This window comes from Chrysoperla carnea, chromosome X, assembly GCF_905475395.1.
Source record: "Chrysoperla carnea chromosome X, inChrCarn1.1, whole genome shotgun sequence".
NCBI classification, from domain to species: domain Eukaryota; kingdom Metazoa; phylum Arthropoda; class Insecta; order Neuroptera; family Chrysopidae; genus Chrysoperla; species Chrysoperla carnea.
The window spans coordinates 23,705,630-23,729,607 of record NC_058342.1 but is presented as its reverse complement, the minus strand read 5'-3'; the positions used below and the strand labels follow the sequence as shown (position 1 = coordinate 23,729,607).

General features: G+C 30.6%; 1 protein-coding gene across 1 annotated transcript; it reads left to right on the top strand.

Annotated features, from left to right (window-relative positions):
• Nucleotides 1-965: 965 nt before the first annotated feature.
• Nucleotides 966-21,095, top strand: LOC123302503 (delta-1-pyrroline-5-carboxylate dehydrogenase, mitochondrial). The gene is made up of 12 exons (XM_044885455.1): nt 966-1,295; nt 12,519-12,857; nt 13,003-13,143; nt 13,514-13,685; nt 14,726-14,913; nt 14,984-15,130; nt 15,204-15,279; nt 16,035-16,146; nt 18,048-18,114; nt 18,267-18,455; nt 18,736-18,854; nt 18,937-21,095. The coding sequence occupies exons 1-12, from the start codon at nt 1,252-1,254 to the stop codon at nt 19,053-19,055; spliced, it is 1,713 nt and encodes a 570-aa protein (XP_044741390.1). The 5' UTR covers nt 966-1,251; the 3' UTR covers nt 19,056-21,095.
• The last annotated feature ends 2,883 nt before the right edge of the window (nt 21,096-23,978 follow it).

Below are 23,978 nucleotides of genomic sequence, written 5' to 3'. Positions count from 1 at the left end.
TAATTTAGGCTCTTAAAATTTAAAAATCCAGTCCAATTAACGATAAGATTACTTACTACAAGACAGATATGGTAAGTAAGTAAAATCGTAGGCGTTCCAAAGATCTTATATCACTTCCAAGGACCTCTATTAGCAAAATTGTTGCGGTTTCTACAGGAGACTGGCTAGGTGGCAGGCACGCTGAACGACTGGCCCTGACAGTGTATCATGATTATTGCAGGAGCTGTCACAGTGAGGATTTGAAGGAAACGATGTTGTATCTTCTCTGTCACTACCCAGGTATTGTCACGAGGAGATGGACTCACTTGAGCGAGCCTTTATTTGGCGATATCTCCGCGACGTCAAAGTATTCCTGCTGTTCTTAAATAGCTGCAAAAGGTTCATGGATTAGGTGCCAACCCCTTTTGAGTATCACAACGGACCTTATGGTCTGTGTGTGTCCCACCCCAGGACAGCCACTCTTACCTAACCTAACAGAAATAAAGCTCATTTGATGATTGAATGTATAGCTTCTGAGATACAATCAAGAATCCGATGTGAGGAGCGATTTCTTTGATCTATTTCAGTCAATATCTTTTTTTATCTAAATGAACTGAATTTTTGTTGAGCTAAAATTAGTTAAAGCTTTCGTTTGAAGCAGTTTTTCGTAAACTTAACGAATTAAGCAAAAATCTGCTTAATATTTTTCTCAATAATCGTTGAATCAATATTACGAACAAGGCTGTAATAAAATTATTGAAAATACTCTTTTAGAGACCATGTCTGTCAAATAATTTTTAACAAAAATCACTCATAATTTTGTTGGTATGTGTATTTCACAAAACAGTGAAACCATCCTGTGTTATTGAATCAATACCTGAAATTCACCAATATATACGCATGCTTGTTCTTTTTAAAAAGAAACAACTATACAGCTCACGTATCTTGTCTAACACATGAGTATTAGGGTGACCAATGAGTGCAAATGATTTGTATTTGAGAGTGTATGTATGTATTAAGTTGTACTGTGCGAACAGTAATCGTTTCGAGTCCATGAAATTTTCCATTACGACACCTTAAAACATAGAAATTTTCGAAAAACACCAAACAAAGTTTAATAACGAGCGTATTTGATGAGTGTGACAAGCGGTATTGTACGATTGGGTGTATATTGAGCGTGAATTTTTTGTTATTTGAGGGAGAATTTTCGCGAAGTGATTGAGAAAGGTTCTTCCCTTTTTGTACAAGTGAAGCATATATATTTTTGCAAAAATGCTCACTTTGATTTGTAAGCAAACTTCAGGATTTACCTTACGGTATGTAGAAAATTTTGATTTTTCATTTTTTGTTATGTATCGATTTTTTTATTGAAATGTCATATTACATAATACAGTGGGAAAATTATATGAATAAGTAATTTCCCATAGTTTTTAGGTTAAACTTCCTGATTTGTAAGAAGTTATGACATAGTGACCTATTGTCATCGGCGATGAGTTTTTGTTTTTTACATTTTGTGAATATTTTAGGACTGAGGCCATCTTTTGATGTCCAAGCTAACCCACAACTGTCAATTATGATATGTATGCTAAAAATTTTTGCTATTTTTCATGATAATTAGCACGTTTTTATAAAAAAAAAGTTAATTAAATTAACATTTCTATGACATAACTTAATATTTCTTTGATTTGTTTAACAAAAAGGAGATTCCCATTCAAAGAGGTTATCTTTTGGAATTCACCTGTGAAATAAGATTTGTCATAGTTTTTAAACAAAAAAAAAAAAAAAAAGGATAAGATAAGATTACCCTTCTTAACCTCTTGAAATTTATTGTTGTAAAGCCTAGTTTATACAATTTGTTTTCTTAATAGATGAAATTGAAAGTATTTTGGAGTAATTTTTTTTTTCGTTGTTTGAGTGAAAGTTAAGTATTGTTAATCGGTTAAGTGTGTAAAACATCACTTTGCTCAGGGATCTATATCAATTAAATGTTTAAAATAAACGCCTTTTTTTATTCAAAAACAACAAAAATTTTACAAAAGGGAAATTATTTTCGTACGATTTCGCTGTTTGTATCGGATTTTAGGCTACTTATTGTGAAAAAAGTAGAGAAAATACGTCAATTCTATTACTTTTAACCGACAACTGTCGGTGATTTTCGTTAAACTGTGTCTGTGGAAGTTTCGTGTTCAAATCTGGCGTCACTATCCACCTGAAGAAGTTGATTAAAGATAAATCATGAATTGTAAAGGTTGAAGTTTAAATTTTTCGGTGTATTTAGTATGTATTAGGATATATTAAGTTTTGTCTTTTAGCTCGTGAGCAAAAACGAACAGTGCCCCTACAGGTTCATTAAAGAAACGTATAACCTTTAAATCCTGAAAACTTTATTTTGATCACTTATTATGAATATGACTGCTTCGCTTGTTTTACATGGAACAGGATCTCGAGATAAAACCCTAGGGATAAATTAAGAGAAAGATTTTTTTAATATATTTTTGGAAAAATAAGATATGTCTCCAAAAAAAAAAATAAATAAATAAATAAAATTATTTTGGTTTTAAAAATCACAAATGGCCACGCGTGCTTAGATATTCAAGGTCTAAGGTCGCGAAAATCATTTTTTTGTGAATATCGCATTTCTTTTGCCTTTTCTACAAATTTTGTCTGAAACGTTTTTTTGTACGTTGAATCGTTTTTGAAATAGAAGGCGCAGAAAATGGTATGCTCAGCTTAACTGAAGTAGTATTTAATGAATAATTAAGGAAAAAAACCGTATACTAGAAAGGGTCAATTGTGAATCCCAGTCTATTAGGCGGTTTTTTCCTTAATTATTCATTAAATACTACTTAAATAATTATTTAACCTCTTATTATTAAATATTGACCTAGCACTGAAGTACGGTAAGCAGAGCGCTCCATCTTCTGCGCCTTCTATTTCAAAAACGGATCAACGTACAAAAAAAAAAAAATTCAACAAAATATGTAGTTTACCCTCTACAACTTGATTGAAGGGAACAGAACGACCTTTGACCTTTTATATCTAAGGACGCGTACGCATGACCATATGTGACTTTTGAGACAACGTTTGTACTATCAAAATAAAGGCTTATACAAAAATTCAGCTTATTCCGTTAGATTCTAAGATGAAACCCTAAGATGATTGGAGTAAAAGCGTAATACACACGTTGTTAAAATTTAAAGACAATTTACCGCGTCTAACATGCAATAATTGCAATTAAAAGTGATATTTTTTCACACGTAGCATAGGAGAAGCGTGTGAAAATGGCAATCTTTTTAATTTTTTTCCAGTGATATGGAAGATTCATGATTCCTGATATTTGGAAGAATATTATAATTAGAATCATTCAAAAAAAAAAAAAAAATATTTACCGTTTAGTTTCCCTAAAATATTAAATTAAATATTACATTTAGAGTATTATTTTTAATAGAGCAAGGGTGTATGTTTGTATTAATTGTATTGTATTTAATTGTGGTAATGTACACTACAGTAAGCAGTAAAACAACTTAGTTGTATGCAGTCTAGTTGTATAGCTATGTATATACGTATACAATCCATACTAATATTATAAATGCGAAAGTAACTCTGTCTGTCTGTCTGTCTGTCTGTCTGTTACTCTTTCACGCCTAAACGGCTGAACGGATTTTGATGAAATTTGGTATGGTGATAGATGATAACCTAGAAATGGTCATAGGCTATAAATAATCACGCCATCGTTCTTGGGGGGTAGGCAGTAGGCGGATAACTAAATTGAGTTAGTGATTTTTAGTCGTTTTTGTTGGGACTTTTGCTCTTTCACGTCTAAAAATTTAGTAAGGCAATAGATGGTTACCTAAAAACGGATATAAGATCAAAATGATCACGTTATCGTACTTAGGGGGTAGGAAGTAGGCAGAAAACTGAATTGAGTTAGTGATTTTTTTATGGTTTTTGCTGGGAGTTTTGCTCTATCATGCCTAAACGGCTGAACGGATTTTGATGAAATTTAGTTAGGTGATAGATAGTAACCTAGAAAAGGATATGGAATATGGGGGAGGGGTGAAAGTGTTAATGTTGCCCAGCAAAGCGGGTAGTTCACAGCTAGTGGGTAATAAGCCAATAATTTTATACTGAATTGTAGAGAAAGAATTGCCTTATATGACCATATCGCCCGTACAAGCAAGCTAAAGCATTTATATTTTTATGGTGTTTGTCTTTGGTCTACGTGACCGTTTCAACAACTAAAAAAAATAGCAAAAATGAGTAATATTTTGTTATAAGTGTTTGCATAATTTAGATTTTTAAGACAACATACGGTTATGAGATAATAAGATTATGTGCTTGATACAAAGAAATATGTTTACATAGATGTCTGTGTTGTAATTAGATTGCTGGTAATATCGAACAAAATTATTGAAGTTACCTTCTTTCGTATGTTTTTTTTAAAGTAGAATCAATTACGCAATTTTTTTTATTATATTCTAATGATTTTCCTTAGATTCGATACAAGTAAAAACGCTACTGAATGAATCCTTTTGAAACTTTGACATATTTTATTGTTTTACGAAAGTCTTACTCCATAATTGTGTTAAGCACTGGCATTCAACACTTTCTATACAGGGTATTTCAACTATTAACTCAGTCAATTGTTTGTTTTTAATATTTTAAAAGTGTGTTTTTTCGGAATTCTAAATAAGAAAGACCCTTTAGTCAAAAAACCTGAGATTTGTTTAAAAATGATGTCTGGTAATCTTGATTCCAGTATTTCCAACGTGGAAAGAGTAATTTTACAGTTCAATACCTTCAAAGTTTGTTAGAGATTTGATTTTTTTTATCGATTCAATTAAAGTGTAACGTTGATTTTTTAACGGGTTTTCTTCTTATTTTAAATAAGAAAATTAAATAAATATTAGACAAAATTTTCAAACAAAAATATGGTGACCTTGTAAATAATTATTAACTGCTATTTTAGTGACGAAAAAAAAATATTTTTTATCAACGTAAAGAATTCACATAAAAATGATACACGTATTACAGAGTGTACAATGAATATTTAATGCAACACGTTGCAATGAATCAATTAGTTAAATTTAACAAAATTGACTGAACTTTACAACAAATCAATTAATAGTTTATTTTTAAACTACATTTTGAAATTCACACGCTAGCGGGATAATGAATGTAATGAAGGACCCCGTTAAAGTGTGAAACAGTCTGATATTTCTCTCTCATTTCTGCGATACCTTTTTGATTTTATCTAGTCCCGAATGAAAGTGCCTTTTAGATTCCGGTTTTCTCTTTTTTATGACAAAGTATGTAGGAATCGTTCTCTATAAAAATTTCCGCATATTGAGGTATCGTGAATTTATTTTTTCCTAGTTGTAATAAAATTCATCGTCAAAGTTGAAAATAAGATAAAAATAATTTCAAACCCTAAATTAACTCTGCTCGTACATACCTTATATGGATAGAGATGCTTGGTTTTTTCTTTTCTATATTATTTCTATTATGTTTACTTTCTTTTTAAAAAAATTGTATACCATATATATATGAAATATATCAAGGTATACTAAGTTTAGTCTCAAGTTTGTAACGCTTAAAAATATTGATCCTACAAACAAAATTTTGGTACAGGTGTTCATAAAATCATCTTATTGGTCCATTTAACGTTGTCCGTCTGTCTGTTCGTCTGTGAACACGATAAATAAAAACGAAAAGAGATATCGAGCTGAAATTTTTATAGCGTGCTTATGACGTAAAAAGGAAGGTCAGGTTCGTAAATGAGCAACATAGGTCAATTGGGTCTTGGGTTCATAGGACTCACCTTGTGAGCCGTTAGAGATAAAGCAAAAGTTTAAATGTTAAATATGTTCCTTATAAAAAATTAACAACTTTTACTTGAAACATTTTTTCCCGAAACATCACTGTTTATCCGCTAGAGAGCAAATTAGGTTAGAAACATTATAAAATGTGTATACAGATATTATTTATATTTTAAATTTATACGTTACATATACTATGTATGTGTTTGTTTATAACATATACTAAATCCACTGAGGAAGTGAGAAGATACTCTTATTACTTTGTGTGTAAGAGTGCCTACCTTTCTTTAATTAAATGACGTAAAAAAAATACAATTGCGTAATCAACCCTGTCTATACATGGTATTTCCACAATTAACGTAGTTAATTGTTTGTTTTCACTTGTTTTTTAATTTGTTTTCATTCGTTCCAAGTGAAAATTATCAAAAACTTTAAAAATATGTCGTTTTTTGAGATTTCTCCATAAGAGCCAATGTATTTTATATCGATTTTCAATTATTTTTTTCTTAAAAATTTGCATGGATACCTAAGCAGAAATTTTAACCAAATATTCTTTGAGTAAAAGTCTAACTATAAAAAATTTTTGAGCCTTTTTAATCAAACAGTGTTATCATGCTCATACATCCTTAACTTAGGAAACAACAGATCCTTGATAATAGAGTGAATTAGAATGTACAAAAAATATCGGGCCGAAATTAGGCTTAGTTACGTCCTTAGTTTGTGCAACAACCCATATTAATGTACTATCAGATATAACGACTTTAATATCACAATTCACGTTAGATCATCTTTAAAATTTTATGTTATGTAAGCGTGTGAACGTATTTTTAAATAAGAATAATATGCTTACTCATTGGCCAGTTACCAATCGTCACATAACCTATTGTTATTAAACCATTTAAACTGATTTAATATTCTGTAAATATTTTTATGAACTTTGTCCCATTCGCCTGTCACTCGAATCATTTGTTATACTCTTAAGGTAGGTGGACAGTTGTTTTTCTTTAGAGCATACATATGTGAGTATGATCGTTCACCATTTTTATGATACTGTCAAATTGACATAATGTTCTCAAATACCACAATTCTTTGCAATTTACTCGAAAACTATGCAATTTAGAGAAAAAGTAGATCAGTCCAAAATTTCCGGACGTAAAATTTCCGATCGATTTGTTTGATCGAAACTTTTTCTTACCTTTCATATTTTCTGAAAAATCTACATCAATGTATAATTTTCCGTGTTTTTGTTGGTTTTTAGAATTTTACTTCAAAACTGTGCATTTTAGAGGAAAAATTTTTGGAATAAAAGTTGTTAAGCTTAAAATTTCCAACCGATCATACACCATCTTTCTTAGAATTTTTGTTCTATCCCGAATAAATTTTTGCTTCTCAATAGCATACTTGAGGATTTTATCATTGGGTCATTCATAGACTCCCCTGAATACTTGGGTGCGATCTATAGGATATGCTATAAAATTAAATTATCTTTCGAATTATTAAACCATTTTCTTGAATCATCCTGTACAAACTAAATATTACTTGGAGACACTTTCTATAAACAAACAATGGCTCATTTTATTTTTTGATATTTTCCCAAGTTTTTCATAATAGAATTTGGCTAAGAAAATATGAAAACATGTTAAATATTTCCATTCCAAATGAAGCTGTTTATTGACTTCTGTTGCGGTTGATCCTAATCGGTCTTTGGTCTATTTTTTTATTAATTTTTCTTTTAATGTCTGAGCATAAATAATCCAATGTCATAAACTGATTAATAAAATAATTTATTCTGGAAACCTTGAGCATGTCATATTTATCCGTTATTTTATTTTGTAACAGTTTTTTTCTTAACCTTCGTATACAAACATGCTATGTGGAGGTTTTGCGTCATACCACTATTATAAAGTCGGAGAGTTTTTTTTTTGTTTGTTTGATGTTTGTTTAAACGTGCCAGTCTCTGGAACTACCAGTCGGATTAGAAAAAGTCTTTACATATGAAAGTAAATAAGATGACCCTATTCCTAAGATGATCTACTTTCAAAATTTAATGCTTGTATACGTTCGAATAAGTTTAAATTACGCGCTCATGTTCGGCTAGTGCCATAGATAAAATTACAAGCTCATATCAATGGTAGGGAGTCGCCATCATTGTAGTGGTTGACAGTCGTTTTCCAACCCAACCCAAGATGTCCAAAATTTGCCTATATTGCTTAATTGATTTTTAAAATTCATTCACCTAATTACAAAAAAACTCAAATCGCTAAAATTCGAGAAAAATTATTTTTCATCAATTTGACAAAAACGGATTTGAGCGCTAAAACGATTTGAGAACCCAATATCTTGCAATACGCTTATTGAACGATCAAATAGACGTGAATTTTGTAATTTTTGGGTCAAGATTATGTAAGAAAATTATTTTCACTGCAGGGGAAATAAAATTTTCGATTTTCTGAAATTTTTCACAGGGGTACCCCTTAAAACAATCGTTAGAAATTCGAGACAAATTTATTTTTCATCGAGTTGGACAAAAATATCTTTTTAATCTAATTTTGATACGGTAAAAACGATGTGAGCAGTTAAAATGCGAACTATACTACGGTTTTTGAGATTTCAGTCCCAAAGTAGTAAAATTTAAAATTTGAAGATTTTAGGGCCCAAATATCTTGAAATACAAAAGGTTATATGTTCATGCCGACGCGATTTTTGTCCATAAAAATGATTTTCGGTCTAATCGAAAACCAAAAAAATCTTTCGCTTTTCTAGAATATGTTCCCACTAAAAAAATCAATATTACTGTTTTATCTTATTTTCAAAATATTAGGATTCAACATCAAAAAATTAAAATTCTATAAATCATAAAGAAAAGGGGCGTGAATAAATACGGATAATGGAAGTGATGGCTAAAAATTATCGTGGTAGTTTTAGTTTTTAAAGTTCATCAGTAAAGTAAAAATTTGCAAGGTCCAAATCATATTTCCATTTTTGAAACATGTTTTCATGTTTAAACACAAACTATGTTAGTTTGTATATGAAAGTCGTTTGAGATATTCAGTTTGCATAAATTCGTTAAATGACGTCATATCTGTGAAATAAACATGTTCATATCAGACATAACGGGGAGATAACAAATATACAATCGTTTGGAAATCATCCAAATGGTATTATCGTATATTAAGTAATATTCGCTAATCAACTAGAACTCTTTAATTTTTTAAAACATCTGGACAATTTTCAATATTTAAAATCAAATTGACCTCACCCGTTTTTCCCAATTTTCTGTTTTGCTTTAGGACGTTCTAAAAAAATCTCGTTAGATAACGTTTTCATTTTTATACCCTGTATATATGTAATATATATCAAGGTATACTAAGTTTAGTCCCAAGTTTGTAACGCTTAAAAATATTGATGCTACCAACAAAATTTTGGTATAGGCATTCATAAAATCACTTAAAGAGTACATTTCCGACTGTCTGTCTATCTGTGTGAACACGATAACTCAAAAACGAAAAGATATACCACACTGAAATTTTTACAGCGTGTTCAAGACGTAATAAGTGAGGATAAGTTCCTAAATGAGCAACATAGGTCAATTGGGTCTTGAGTCCGTAGGACCCATTTTGTAAACCGTTAGCGATAGAACAAAATTTTAAATCTAAAATATGTTCCTTATAAAAAATAAACAACTTTTGCTTGAAACAGTTTTTTGTAAACGTCACTGTTTATCCGTGAGGGCCCAAATTAGGACAAAATTTTGGTGTCCATTTTCTCCAAAACTATGAAAGGTAGGGAGTTGAGAATTTACAGGTAGCTTCAACTAGTGGTCTTATGAAGTATTCTTGTAAAACGAAAAAAAAATTCTGGAAATTTTTCGAAAAAAAAAAATAACTGGCGATCTTGATATATGAAATATATCAACGTAAACTAGGTTTAGTCCGAAGTTAGGAACGCTTAAAAATATTGATGCTGCGAACAAAATTTTTGTATAGGTGTTTATAAAATCCATTCCGGTTGTCGTTTCGTCTGTCCGTCTGTCTGTGAGCATGATAACTTAAAAACGAAAAGAGATATCAAGCTGAAATGTTTATGCGTGCTTAGGACGTAAAGGATGTTACTAAGTTCGTAAATGAGCAACATAGGTCAAACATACTGTTTATAGATGGTATTTCAACAATTAACTCACTCAAATTTCTTAATTTGATGTAAAAATTTGAAATTTACTAATGTTTTTCTCTAACCTGGATGGAGAAATGATTTCAGCCCTTTAGATATCTTGCCTTTCTCAGAGAAAAGTGATCAAATCTTATTTGAAGCAAATATAACTCATTGACAAAAAATGAATCATTCTTATTGGTAGTCATGTCAGCCAAAATTTTTTGAATATATAACCTTCACCTTGGGAAAATAATTTGTTGTTAATTATAAACATAAACACGCTAATCAAAGGTCATCAATGGATAAAAATAGATTTTGGAAAAAAATTTATTCAACAAAATAATATTAAAATTTTGTTTTTTTTTTTTAAAGACACTAGAAAGGAACTTTGAGTGCCTAAACTGACGGATTACGAATTTTGCAATTTCTTCTCTCTATGAAAAATTTGTGAGTTGTTTTTTGCATGAAAATAGATGAGAAGTTAGTAAATTTTATAAAATTTGATAAACGCTCGATAGAAGAGTTCACAACTTTTGAACGGCTAAACTGATTTTCATATAACTTACAGTCTTCTAATGTACACGTCATGAACTTTTATTTGATACCCCACTTGGGTATGTTTGAAAATATTCGATTGTTCTTCCCCACTTCCACTCCCCATATCCCACTTGCGACGGAGGTTAAAAATAGATAAAATCTCTCTTGTAAGTGGGTTTTATATCGTGTAAAAATTTGAGCTCAATCGATGCAGAACTTTTAGAGCAACAACTTTTTGAACAACATTTTTATATAAAGAGATTAATTATACCTATACAAGTTTTATTTTCTTAAGCTAAGGGAAAAAACAGTATTAACATTACATTTACTTTCAATTAATAAATGAGTACAGTAAAACCTCTATGAATTTTAAATATATCAGTTTTTAAGTTATTTTTAACCGACTTCAAAAAAAACAGAAGGTTCTCAATTTGACTGTATTTTTTGTTTTATGTTTATTATCTCAGAACTTTCGACTGGGTGAATCGATTTTGACGATTCTTTTTTTTATTTGAAAGCTGGTGCTTCCCATGTGGACTTATTTCAATTTGGTCTAGTTCTGACAATGAAATCCATGAGAAAACCATATAAGTCTTAAATTTGCATTGAGTATGTGCGAGACATATGGACAAATAACTCAATATCACGCCAACCGATTTCGATGGTTTTTTTTTTCAGTGAAAAATTAAAAAACTGTTCTGTCACAGTTGTTTCCTTAGCTGACACCGACTCCAAAAATAATAATAATTGTAACTTAATTATATCATCGTTAGTTTTTTTACTTTTTATTATGGAAAATTTCTCAAAGAATATTAATGAGGTGTTTATTACAAGTTCAATTAGGTGTTTTTAGGAGGAGTACCTGCAATTAAATTTTTAGTTCGTTCCTAGCAAAGAGGTACCATGTATAAAGAGGTTTTACTATAATATACGTCTATTTACTCTGTTTAATTTTAAATTACATTCAAGGCATGTAATATTATAAGTAATGTAAACAATGTCGATTACAGATGAGTCTTTTTTAAACAAATATAAAATATTTTCCATGATATCGAGCGAATTTCATAAATAATTTTCCTTAAAACAAACAAAATATTTGTTTACAAGTAATTTAAATATTAAGTTATAAATATTTGCATATCAAATAATTTTTAAAGAAGTTCGACTCCTACTCAGTGTCACAAAACCTTCGAACTATTTCGAGAATGAATCGGAAACAAACATCATCAAGATTGAGTGGGGAAAAATATGACGTTATTCCTTCTTTCATGTAGACATAAATTTACTCATAAATTTTCCTAGGTTGGTATAGGATTTCAGACTACTTTTCTTTTTTTCGGGCAAAAATAACTTTGGAAATTAGTTTTTACCCAAAAACTATCCAAAATTTAAAAATTGAAAGGTGGACAAACAAAAATTTTGGATCGGCAAACGTGGACAAATCGTTTTCAAATGAATGGCATCTGCATTTTATGAAAGTTTGCATCGGGGGGGGGGGGGGGAGTGATGTCTTAATTTTTAATTGTCTCTATAACTAGCAATTATAGGGAGAAAAACGAGAGGTGAAGTGGGACACCCGGTAGGAACTATATTCCTTTCGTACCTTGATACATTATAGATGTAGCGATTACTTTTTTTATTTACAAGCTACTTTTAGTTTTTACTGTATGAAATAATTGTAGTATTAGTTTAAAAAAGACATACTTCTGATTTAGTAGTCAACCCAATATGTGAGTACATTACGTTTGGTTTGATCAGGATATTTATTATGACATTACATAAAAATTGCGTTGTACTTTAAATTATTTCAAACGAATCCAATCGGCATTCTATGAAAATTTGTAATCTAACCACCTGTATCATGTATTATGACTAGGGGAGTTCAATTATTCGCTAATTAGTTAACTTCTTTACTTTTGGAGGAGGCTTTGGCCTCGAATGTCCCTGCGTGGATCCACGCTTGGAATGCATATATGTTTTGTTTCGCTTATTAAATTTATTAAATTTTTAATTGCAAATTTTTATTTACAGTGCACAGGGTGTGCGTATGATAGGCAGTTGTATACCCAAAGATAAAATTGATGATTTCCCTGTAAAAAATGAACCCGTTCTCACATATCTGAAAGGCTCAGCTGAACGTAAAAACTTAGAGAAAGCACTGGAAGAAACAGCGTCGCAGATTGAAGATGTTCCTATTATTATTGGCGACAAAGAAATACGTAACAATAATGTTAGATATCAAGTAATGCCACATAATCATCAGAAAAAGATTGCGAAATTTTACTACGCTGACAAGAAAGAAATTCAAAGTGCAATTGATGTCGCTGTCAAAGCACAAAAACAATGGGATAACGTACCAATCTCGAAACGGTAAGTGCTCAAATATTTTTCTATAAAATTTGATTTTTTTGCTACCCGAAAATTGAGAAGCCCAGTGGATTATGGGCATAAGTGTCCTCAGTAGAGTAAAAATTACTTCACGACATTTTAATGAAATCCAATGATTTGTTTTTAGATTGAAAATATGGGAAAAAGCAGCAAATTTAATGGCAAACGAATACAGAGCGAAATTAAATGCAACCACAATGTTAGGTCAAGCAAAAACTATTGTTCAAGCTGAAATTGATGCTGCCGCAGAATTAATTGATTTCTTTAGGTATAAACAAATTTATTTAAGGTAGTTTGGCCGTAAACACTATTTTCTTAAGAGTTTGATGAAAATAAAATATAGTGTTAATAAGGTATACTCTTAAAAACTAATATTTAACCCTTTGTCAATCGCGTAAAATTTCCGAAAGAGTATATCACACGATGAACGAAGAGTTAATAAAACTTTTAGATATGCAGTTGTGTATTGAGTATATGTACACACTACGTTTAAGTATTATGTACAGTAACATGACTGTTGTCACAAACAGTACACGTATATATAACCTTGCTTTTATGAACTTATAATGGCCAAACTACGTTTAAAGACCGTTTATATTGATCTCATTCAAAATATTATATATAAATTTTGTTTTTAGAATGAATGCATATTTCTTCAAAGAAGCATTAAAATATCAACCAATATCCGAGAATCCAAAAGTCACGTTAAATTCGATGAGATATCGTGGTATCGATGGATTTATTGCAGCTGTATCACCATTCAATTTCACTGCGATTGGTGGAAATTTAGCTTATACACCGGCATTAGTGGTCAGTAAATAATTTGATTTAGAGTGAGTAAAAAACAAGGACACACTTATTTGTAACACAATAAAACAAAGTAAGCGATAGATGCCAAGCATATACATAGCCTCGGATATAAGTTTTGGATTTGGGTTTTGGGCAAAAGTATACTTTTTGACTTAAAATTGTCCAAAGAATACGCTCTCTAAGCTATGTCCATCGAATCACGGGCCACTCTGTACAATAATGGATGGAATTTTTTGTGGGAAAATAAAATCCCTTTAATAAATTTTCAGAGCAGCTGTGTCACGAGTAACTATTGCCAGTTGGATCGTCACCAACCTTCAAAGGGAGGCGGTGCAATGAGAAGAAGAAAGTTCTCCAAAGATTCTCCAAAGAAAAGAGGTTTTAACTTCATTTTAGGTTTTTCTCTTTTCCAAGAGAAAATTGATCAAGAAATTGGCCTGAAATATTCTCTTTTCCGTTAATTTTATAAATTTTTCGATCTAACTCATAACTCTTGAGCCTTCATTGTTCAGTCAGAATTGTAGATTTTTTAATTATCATCGAGAGTGGATTAAATGTGTTTTTCACATTATCCCGGGGTATGGTTGTGGGCTCGTTCATTTCCATGCCGTTTTCTTCCAGAACCTAAACCAATGAACTTTTGCTACATTTGATAGTCACGTTGGTATCAAACATCGCTAACGCTTAACAGAAAAAGGAAATATAAGCCTTCTCAACCTTAAATCGCTTACTCTGTTTTCACTATTTCATAGACACAATGCCACAATCCCTTTCTAAATCCTTTTACAGAGTGATTCATAAAAATGTTTACAATGGTAAAAATTATAGTATTTAGTTTTCGAGTTTAGACCTTTGAATTCCACTGTTTTGGAAAATTATCATCGGAATGTTTATCATTATTTAGAACTCATTAACTCAAAGCGAGAATAGAAGGCATCAAATTTTAAATGCCTAAGACCACAAAAACTTTTTTGTGGATCACCTGTATATTATTTACACTTTTGAAAATTATCTATAATTCATAAAGAAAAATGATTTAGGGAAATGCTGTTTTATGGAAACCATCAGACACAGCCCTCTTATCCAATTACACAATATTCAAAATATTACGTGAAGCTGGTGTTCCACCAGGTGTTGTCAATTTTGTTCCTGCTGATGGTCCCGATTTTGGAGACACAATCACTGCCTCAAAACATTTCGCTGGTCTTAATTTCACTGGATCTGTTCCGTACGTACAAATTTATGCGTATCTTCTCATTCCTTTTGATTTGTTTGTTTAAAATATTTTTGTATTTCAGAACATTTAATCGATTATGGAAACAAGTTGGACAAAATATTGATAAATATATCAATTTCCCACGATTAATCGGTGAATGTGGTGGTAAAAATTATCATTTTGTTCATCCATCCGCCGATATCAAAACAGTGATACCAGCAACAATTAGGTTTGTTTTTATTTATTAAATTCGACGACGGTTCGAAACAGGTATTAAATTGAATACTTTTGAAATATTTCAGATCATCCTTTGAATTTTGTGGACAAAAATGTTCAGCTTGCTCACGGATGTATGTTCCAGAATCATTATGGCCAAAAGTAAGACTTTTCATTTCGATTTATAAAAAATTTTGTACTTAAATAGTATCAAAAAAATTAAAAATTGTTATAGGTCTATGGCCAAACATAGTTTTAGTGAATCATTTCAGAAAGACTGAAAATTTTATAGATGTTAGCCTACGTTTGTGTTCTTAAAGCAGGAGGCTTTGGCTCCAATAGAATGCCAAAGATGTAGCGTCTGTCTCAAGTTTTAACTGATTTCAGAAAGAGTGAAAACGGTTTTAATTGAAAGATATTATCGCTAAATGTCCCGGTTCTTTCTCAACAGGAAAATCATATCGTCCGCAATGTAGGTGGAAGGGTTTAGTCAGTCTGCAATCAGGAAAATTATGGTCTATAGTTTTTTGTGATTGCGGATTGACTGAATCCAACTCATCCCACCTACATTGCGGGAAGCATGATTTTTTAGTTTCCTAGGTAACCGAGCTGTTGGTTTTTGGTGTCTGTTGCAGTTTTTTTGATTTTAACTCCCAACCAGCAAACAAAATATATCAGTTTCTTGATGAGCTCAAGTCTCCTACGACTCCTACGATCATCGACCATATTTTTTTTGGAATACCTGTCGATTTAAGAAGGTTCTACTCTTTATAGAATTAAACTTGAGACATACGCTATATCTTTGACATTCGATCGGGACCAAAGGGGCTTTTCAGCTTTTTTGAAATGACTCACTAAAAAACAACGTTTGGCCGCAGATCTTTTAGTACAGATACGATTATAGTTTATTATTTCAGATCAAAGATGGTTTATTAGAAGAACGATCAAAATTAAAAATAGGTGATCCAACAAAAATTGAAAATTTTACATCGGCCGTAATCGATGACAAAGCATTCGACAGAATTAAAGGTAAATTATTCAAAAACTTTTTTATTTACTTTTCCTAATTTCTTGTTTATATTTTTTGATGAATTGAAATAAATTTAGTTTAAAAAAATCACAGGTAATTTTTGACATGATTATCTTTATTTAAAATAGAAATATTCGAAACCAGCTACATCATTTGACCGAGTGTTCTCCAAAAATTCAAACCAATCAATATTTATATGTTTGACCAGTTTGTTTTTATTTTTTGTTGTAAAATTTGGAAATATCATTTAGGTTAAAATAACAGTATTGTAGCCGTCATGAACAATTCATATTTTTTTCTGTTTAAATTTTAGGATAATTTTCTAATTATGATGTGGCTGGGTCTTAATTTTTTTATAAAATATCCAATTTGATTGTTGAGCCTGTTAGCAGAATTTTTATATTCAGTCCGAACTAATAAAATACTTTCCTTGTGTCTCCTGTTTTGACGTCTGTATCTTCGAAAAGAGCCATTTCGGGACATATGTAACCTGTTATCCCTTGATTATTGCTTATCTGTTTATACCATAGAGATATTATAAGAATAGAGTACGCGAATGCTTATGCTAGCCATAAGTGAGAGTGTTCGTAGGTTAGAGAGAACGCTACCGAGCTACCGCTACCTCTAGGTATCATATAAACGTCACCTTAGAGGAAATGGCATCGTTTTCTCTCTTACCTGTGGTCACTCTCACTGTTCTCTCGCGCATGCTATAAATAATATCTCTACAGTTCATACACAACCCTGTATAAAAGGAACGGTTCGAATGAAACTCATGCAAATCAAAAATTGACCAATTTTTTTTTTTTTTATGACGGTAGTGTCCATATAACCTTAAGAGAAATACTGCAAATTTGCTAACAGTAATGCTGTTTATTATACATTGATTGTTATTGAAGTTTTTTAGCAGAAAATTGGAAAAAAGTAAGTAAATTAGCTACGGAAGCGAGAATTTTTGCAAATTATTTAATAGCTAGATCAGATTCCAATCGAGGATAGTCTATGAATGCTTCGAGGAGAATTGAATCGCCTGCCACTGAATAATACAGTCAGACTGATGTGAGTACCGGTCCACTCTGGCGTTCAAATAAATGAAGCAGCGGATTTCAACGCCCTTTCTCCTGAGCCTGCCATTCTTATAGCATGATAGCAAGCTATAAGAGCAAGCTCATCTTGATTACTGGAATTTTGCGCAGGGCATGTGACAAGCCAAACTGTGAATAACCACAGCTAAGCCATGTTAGATTCAAATTGATTAGAGAACAGTTAAGAAGGGTGGTGGGATTCTTGACAGGACACAATTGAACTATCACCTTCATAGCATGGGGATCTCTGATTATCACATTTGTAGCGTCTATATGGAGGACGATGAAACCTCCATATATGTTATTTGCATCTGCAGAAACATGTTGGGTGTCAGAATTAAAATTTTCGGATCCACTAATCTTGGAAGAAATCTTCCGACGTATAAGCTATGGTTTTTTTTTTGAGAATCCTATAGTTTAAAGTAACATTTCAGGTGACAGGTTGTTCTCAAGGGCACATAGGACCCTTTCGTCTAGGTGCTAAGGACTCATTGGCGGAACACTCTTATTTATTATTATTATTACTATTATTGATTAACTAGAATATTTTTTTCGTCCTATTCTCTGCTAAAAAAACTTTTATTTTACTCATGGACTTTACCAATCAATTTAAAGTGATTTCAATACCAGAAAATTGAAAATTTTTTCCAGAACAATTAAAATACTTACAGTTTCAACAATCAAATAAACATTTTTTTTGCAAAACAATTCAAAATCAAATTTTCTTAAAAATAAAATTCTCAATAAATAAAAAAAAGTTAGATGAACATTTTTTGGTAAAAGCTAGGTGCCACAATAAATATTATTTATTTTAGGCTATATTGAGCATGCTAAGAACAGTTCAAATCTAACGATATTGGGCGGTGGAAAATGTGACAATAGGTATTGAACAATTTTTACAAATTTAATTTTAATTTAATAATAATTAATCAATTTAAAATAAATTATACAAATTGCTTTTTTTTTGAAATTATATATTGGAAAATTATTTTCGATTTATGGAATTTAATTTTTTTTGTGTATTTTTCTTATAGTGTTGGATACTTTATTGAGCCAACAATCGTACATACAACCGATCCACTTGATAAGATCATGACTGAGGAAATCTTTGGACCTGTGTTAACAATTTATGTATACAAAGATAACACTCTTGATGAGACCTTGAAATTGGTTGAATCATCTACACCGTTTGCTTTAACTGGTGCAGTTTTTGCTCAAGATGAGTTAGTATTTTTCCTTTTTTTTTTATTATTTAAGTGTCATTTCATGTTGGAAAATTTTGACTCCTAGACCTACCAAGAGAACTCTATTACCTTAAGATCGACGGGACAGCGCATGAGCCTGGATTAATTGAGTAAAACTTGCGATTTTTCAAGGGGGTGTACCTTAAAAAAAACCGTGTTAAGTTTGAAAACTAAGATCTATTTTCCAAGAAATGACAGCAAAAACTTTTTTGAAACCTTTTTAGAAAGGTAGTTTCATTTTTTTAAATTTTTATTGTAGGAGTTTCTTAAAACGTGCTTTGGAAGAATTGAAAATTACAGCTGGTAATTTCTATGTAAACGACAAATCAACGGGTAGTGTTGTTGGCCAACAGCCGTTTGGTGGTGGAAGAATGTCAGGTAAGATCAAAATTTTCAAGTAGTCTAGTAGTCATAGCAAGAAGAAAACGTTTCTTAAAATTGAATAACTTTTAATTTTTAGGCACAAACGACAAAGCTGGTGGTCCACATTACACGCTACGATGGGCAAGTCCTCAAGCAATTAAGGAAACATTTGTACCTCAAACAGAAATATATTATCCTTACATGCATGGAAAGTAAACATTTCTTTAGTCAGAAAATCACATGATCCTAGCATATCTGCAACAATTTAAAAAAAAAAAAAAAAAATTGAGCAATTCATTTAAAAAAAACCGTACTGAATTATCACACCGTCTTTCACACACGAGTATGCGCAGTGTATGCTAGATAATTTATCATTATGCTCTTAAATATTTAAGTAAATGTCAAAAATGACTGTAGTCTAAAATTTTGCATGTCAAGAATTTTCTTTTAAATTTTATTTTTTTATTCGAGTAATTCCAATTTGTTGATCAAAATGTTCTCAATAGCGTATTTCCCTCCCAAATATTGTAAAGATCCAAACCAGAAAAACCGCGAGTACATTTCGATAAACAAGGATTTGTGATGATTAGCAATAATTTAAAATAAAAGAATAAAATATTTTTTAGTAGCTTTGTGATTTTGAAAATGAAGCACCGACATACATTTTCCACCATCCACAAAGTTTTCATAAATCATTAAGCTATTAAATTCCAAAAAAAGCAACCGGTGATCAATTTCATTCCGTTTTCAATTTTTGACTACAGTCTAGCTCTTAGATGAGATCTTGAAGGTCTCTTGTTGTTTCAAAAAAAATGGTACAATAAAAACATTTTTTTTTTTCATTCTGTATCCTATGAGGAATAAATTTAGGAATATTTTTTTTTCTAAAATCTATGTTAGATTGAATAAGATTTTATGTTTTTCTTTCAAGAAAATTTGTTAATTTTTTTGCACAATTTAGATCTAATTTACAATGAAATGTTACAAAGAATTGACTTGGATAATTTACATAATCTTAAATGCCAAAAATTTTCCTCCTTGGAGTTCAAAAAAATAAAGATACGATTTTTTAGTGGCCAATGTCATTTGCTTTTTGGATTATATAACCATTTAAAGAAGCTACTGTTCTTCTATTGAAAAATATTATTTTCCAACTTTAACTATTTCAAATTTTAGGCTTAAAATACTCAGTGCTATTATCAAAATATGTCGCCATTGTCGCTAAATTTAAGAAAAAATATTTTATAATATTCATCTAGAGGAAAATTGCCCAGGATTTAAAACTAAATTTATTGCTGAAGCGAAACGTATCTAAAAAAAGGCATGGACTTACAATTAAATGGAGTATTATTGATTTTGTAATATATAAGTTTTGGGCCATTGTTGTGAGTCTGAATCTTGATTTTCAATCGTCAGGATGCTGTGCTAACAAAATGTTGGCCGAACAACTGCGATGTTGTCACACTTTTTTGGATTTTTACCAATACCTCCGCACAGCATCCTGACGATTTAAAATCAGGGTTTAGACTTACAATAATAGTCTCAAACGTATAATGTAAGCTAAATCAATGTACGTTTAGCTCAGCTATAAGCGTAAAATAATCGTTCAGTTATTTTGAACAATCCGTGTTCAAGTGGCATTCAAATGAAGTATAAATTGTATCTTTCCTTGTCTAAAAAAGACTTTTTACCTGTTTTTTATGAGAGAGTGTACAGTTTGGAATACATCCATCCCTCCCTGCGTCTATGTAGTCTACCGTACTCTACATAGTTTTTTTTTATTATCAAGCCAGAAATCCTTTTGTATTTTCTAGTTCTATTCTCTCTAGCTAGTTCGAACGTGATTAATCTATAGACGCTGTACAATATATGACTAAAACTCACACGTACATATGGCATTGTAAGAATGCAGGGATCTTAAAATATAAAAGGAGCCGATTTTGCGAATTACGTAGTTTGACGTCATTGCCACTTCATTTTGAACTAATCCTCTCTTGCTCATGACCAGGCCACTTGGTTTATGAACGCTCTCTACTATTGAGCGTACCCTATGTAAATAAAAGCTTTTCCTTTTCACTACTTCATATTGCCAGAGTTTGGTGCTATACAATTGATTTTATGGTTGAAATTGTAAATTCAGATTCTAATTAAACTTTAAAAAAAAATGGGTAAGGGAAATATATTGAGCACAATATTTGAGAAAAACAAAATCTTATTCATTCAAAATTTGTTTAAAACAAATTTAAAAAAATAAGTTAAAGAAAAAACTATAAAAAAAACCAATAATAATTGTAAAAAAAAGAATTGAAGGTCCCTGAAAAAATGATTCGATAAAATTATTTTTTATTATTTAATAACCAAACAGACAATAAAATTTAAAAGAATTGAATGTATATTTTAAAGAAATAATCAATTTTTAAGGGACTCTTCAAACAAATAATTAATTGTTAAACAAAAAAAAATGTTTATTTTTTATTTAAAAATATAACTTATTTAAAAATAATAATTTTTTTTTCTTAATTGATATAATATTATTCACCGAAACATCAGAAGTGGGATTATTAGGGCTGTTTCATTTTCGATGTTAGTTTTGAACCGGGGTGAGGAACCTTTATGTATAAACATGAGATTTTTAAAGAAATGTTTAGTGAGGCCATAAACGTGTAGTCAAAACTCTTTATTTACTACCAAAAAAAAAAAGCAATTTTGCAATGTCTAAGCGGGGCACGTAATTCAAGTAAAAGTGTGACTTCGATTTTTGCAGATTAAATGACAGATAGCTGATATTAGGATTGTAAGATGCTGATCTGGAGTCATCTGTCAAACGGTTTCTAAGCGAATCTTTAATGTTATTCTCTCTGAAAATAATGACTCGCAGGGATAGATAAATGAAAATATGATTAAAATAGTACGAGCCAGCTTTTTCAAACAGTTAAATGTGTTAACGAATTTCAGAGATAATATTACGCCATTTTCATTACCCGAAAAATTCGTATTTGCCACATGTCAAAATAGAGAATATTCTACTCTGGTGGTCTTAGAAACTCTGAAAAAGTCTTAGGAACTCTGAATTTTTCAACGTTTTTGGACTGTTCAATTCAGAGTTATTCAGACTAGCTCAAAACCGTTGAGAAATTCAGAATTCCTAAGACTTTTTCAGAATTTTCTAAGACTTTATTAAGAATTATTCTTTCTTCAAATATTTTTCCACCAGGGTAGTACAAAACTCCAAAATGACATCATATTTTAAAAAATTATCGAAAATGAAACACGCTATATGAAACAACGTGAGATATTAGAAGTGTGCTTACTTAAACAGGATGGCGATCGACCTGGAAATGTCATTTTGAAATTCTGAGTCAGAGAATTTAAGTATTGGTCAGGGAAAATGATAAAATTCTCTGATCTTTGTACATCAATTTTAACCATGGAATCTCTGATTTTTTTTCTCGTAAAACGCTTGGTCTTTGTATCGAAATAATACAATTTGATTGTCTTCCCACTTTTTTTAAAATTTCAGTGATTTACAAAGTCATGTCATTTTATTAATTCTACCAATAGGATGCACTGCATGATATAATATCGTTGTCGAAATATTTTTTAAATGAAAATAACTCCCCTAAATATTATATCATTTTTTTTAAATGTTTTTTATTTGTAATCTTAAGAGAAAAGAGAGAACTTGTGTTAAAAACACAAATTTTAAGTGTTTATTCCTCAATAATAAAGAAAATTTGTTTTTTTTATTTAATGTGATCAAATTTGCGAAAGTAATACTAAAAAGTCGATAGTGTTGAAACATTTTTATGAAGAATGTATTAATGCTGTAGATCTTTTCATTAATAAAAAAGATACTTTTTTTTGTTTCGGACAACATGTCGAACAACAATTTAAATGAAGAGATGCGCCACATACTTTCTATATTTGTTTAGCGCTGTTTGACAAAGATATAAAGTATTTGATACAGATGTTTTCGAGGAAAAGTTGTGTTTTCTTCACTCGAAAACATCATCTAGTTTTTTGATAACTGCACGAAACAAAAGACAGTCGATGAAAAGGTCTCTTTACACAAGTTTTAATTATAGATGAAATCTATTTAAATTAATTAATAATGTACTAATTTAAACAAAAGAAAAAACTTGTACAACAATATAAAATAATAATAAAGATAAGTTGTTACAATTTTTGTGTTTTTCTTTTAATAATTTCCAAGGTTTAACACCTACCAGCGCTGGATTTACTCGATGGAACACGGGTTTAGTCATACTTCGACCTGACGGGGTTCATTTTGGTCGCTAACCCCCTCAATTGTCAGCGGCGATCCATCAATTTTCATAAACAATCAGGGATAAAGCCGTTTCTATTACCAATACAAATTCGAAAAAATATCATAAGTAGTTCATAAAAAGTGCTATCTTTTCATACTATTATAAAATCCCCCACCTTTCCCAAGAAAAAAATTTGTGAATTTCAAAACTTCAATTGCTTATAACTAGAGAACGGATAAAGATACACAGTCGAGACTTGCATCTAAAGGGTCGATTTTCGTCTCCTTGTAATGTTATCAGCGAAAATCAATAGTTTCCCCAAAAAACCGCCTTTTTTACAAAAATCTTAAAAAATATCATCAAAAATGGAATACCCTTAAGGTTCATCTACGGAATATTTCGTCATTTTTGTTAATCGGAATGTTTTTATTTGTCACTTCCGATACATAACATTTTAGTATAATTAGATTAATTTCACTATCCCCCAATTTCCCGGAACGAGGTGGCAGTCTAGGTCCTATACAAACCGTAAAATTCATTGTAGAATGTAGCTATTAAAGTATTCTGTAATTTTTGAAAAATATTTTTGGGTGATACACATTTTGAAATAAAAAGCCATTTTAAAAATTTTTTATTCAAACTTTATTTACAAACTTTAAAAAAATGTCAAATATATTATTTGTGAAGGTAAGTATCGGATAAATAATGAATTTGTTCAAGCCCTGTCCTTAAAAAAAACGTGTGTACGCTCGTGAGAGTTATACCTTTCTGATGTAATTAAAAATAGTTTTTAATTGCATCCGAATAATTATTTAGAATAAAATAATAAAAGATTTTAATTACAATAAAATAATACAAATAAATGTTTGTC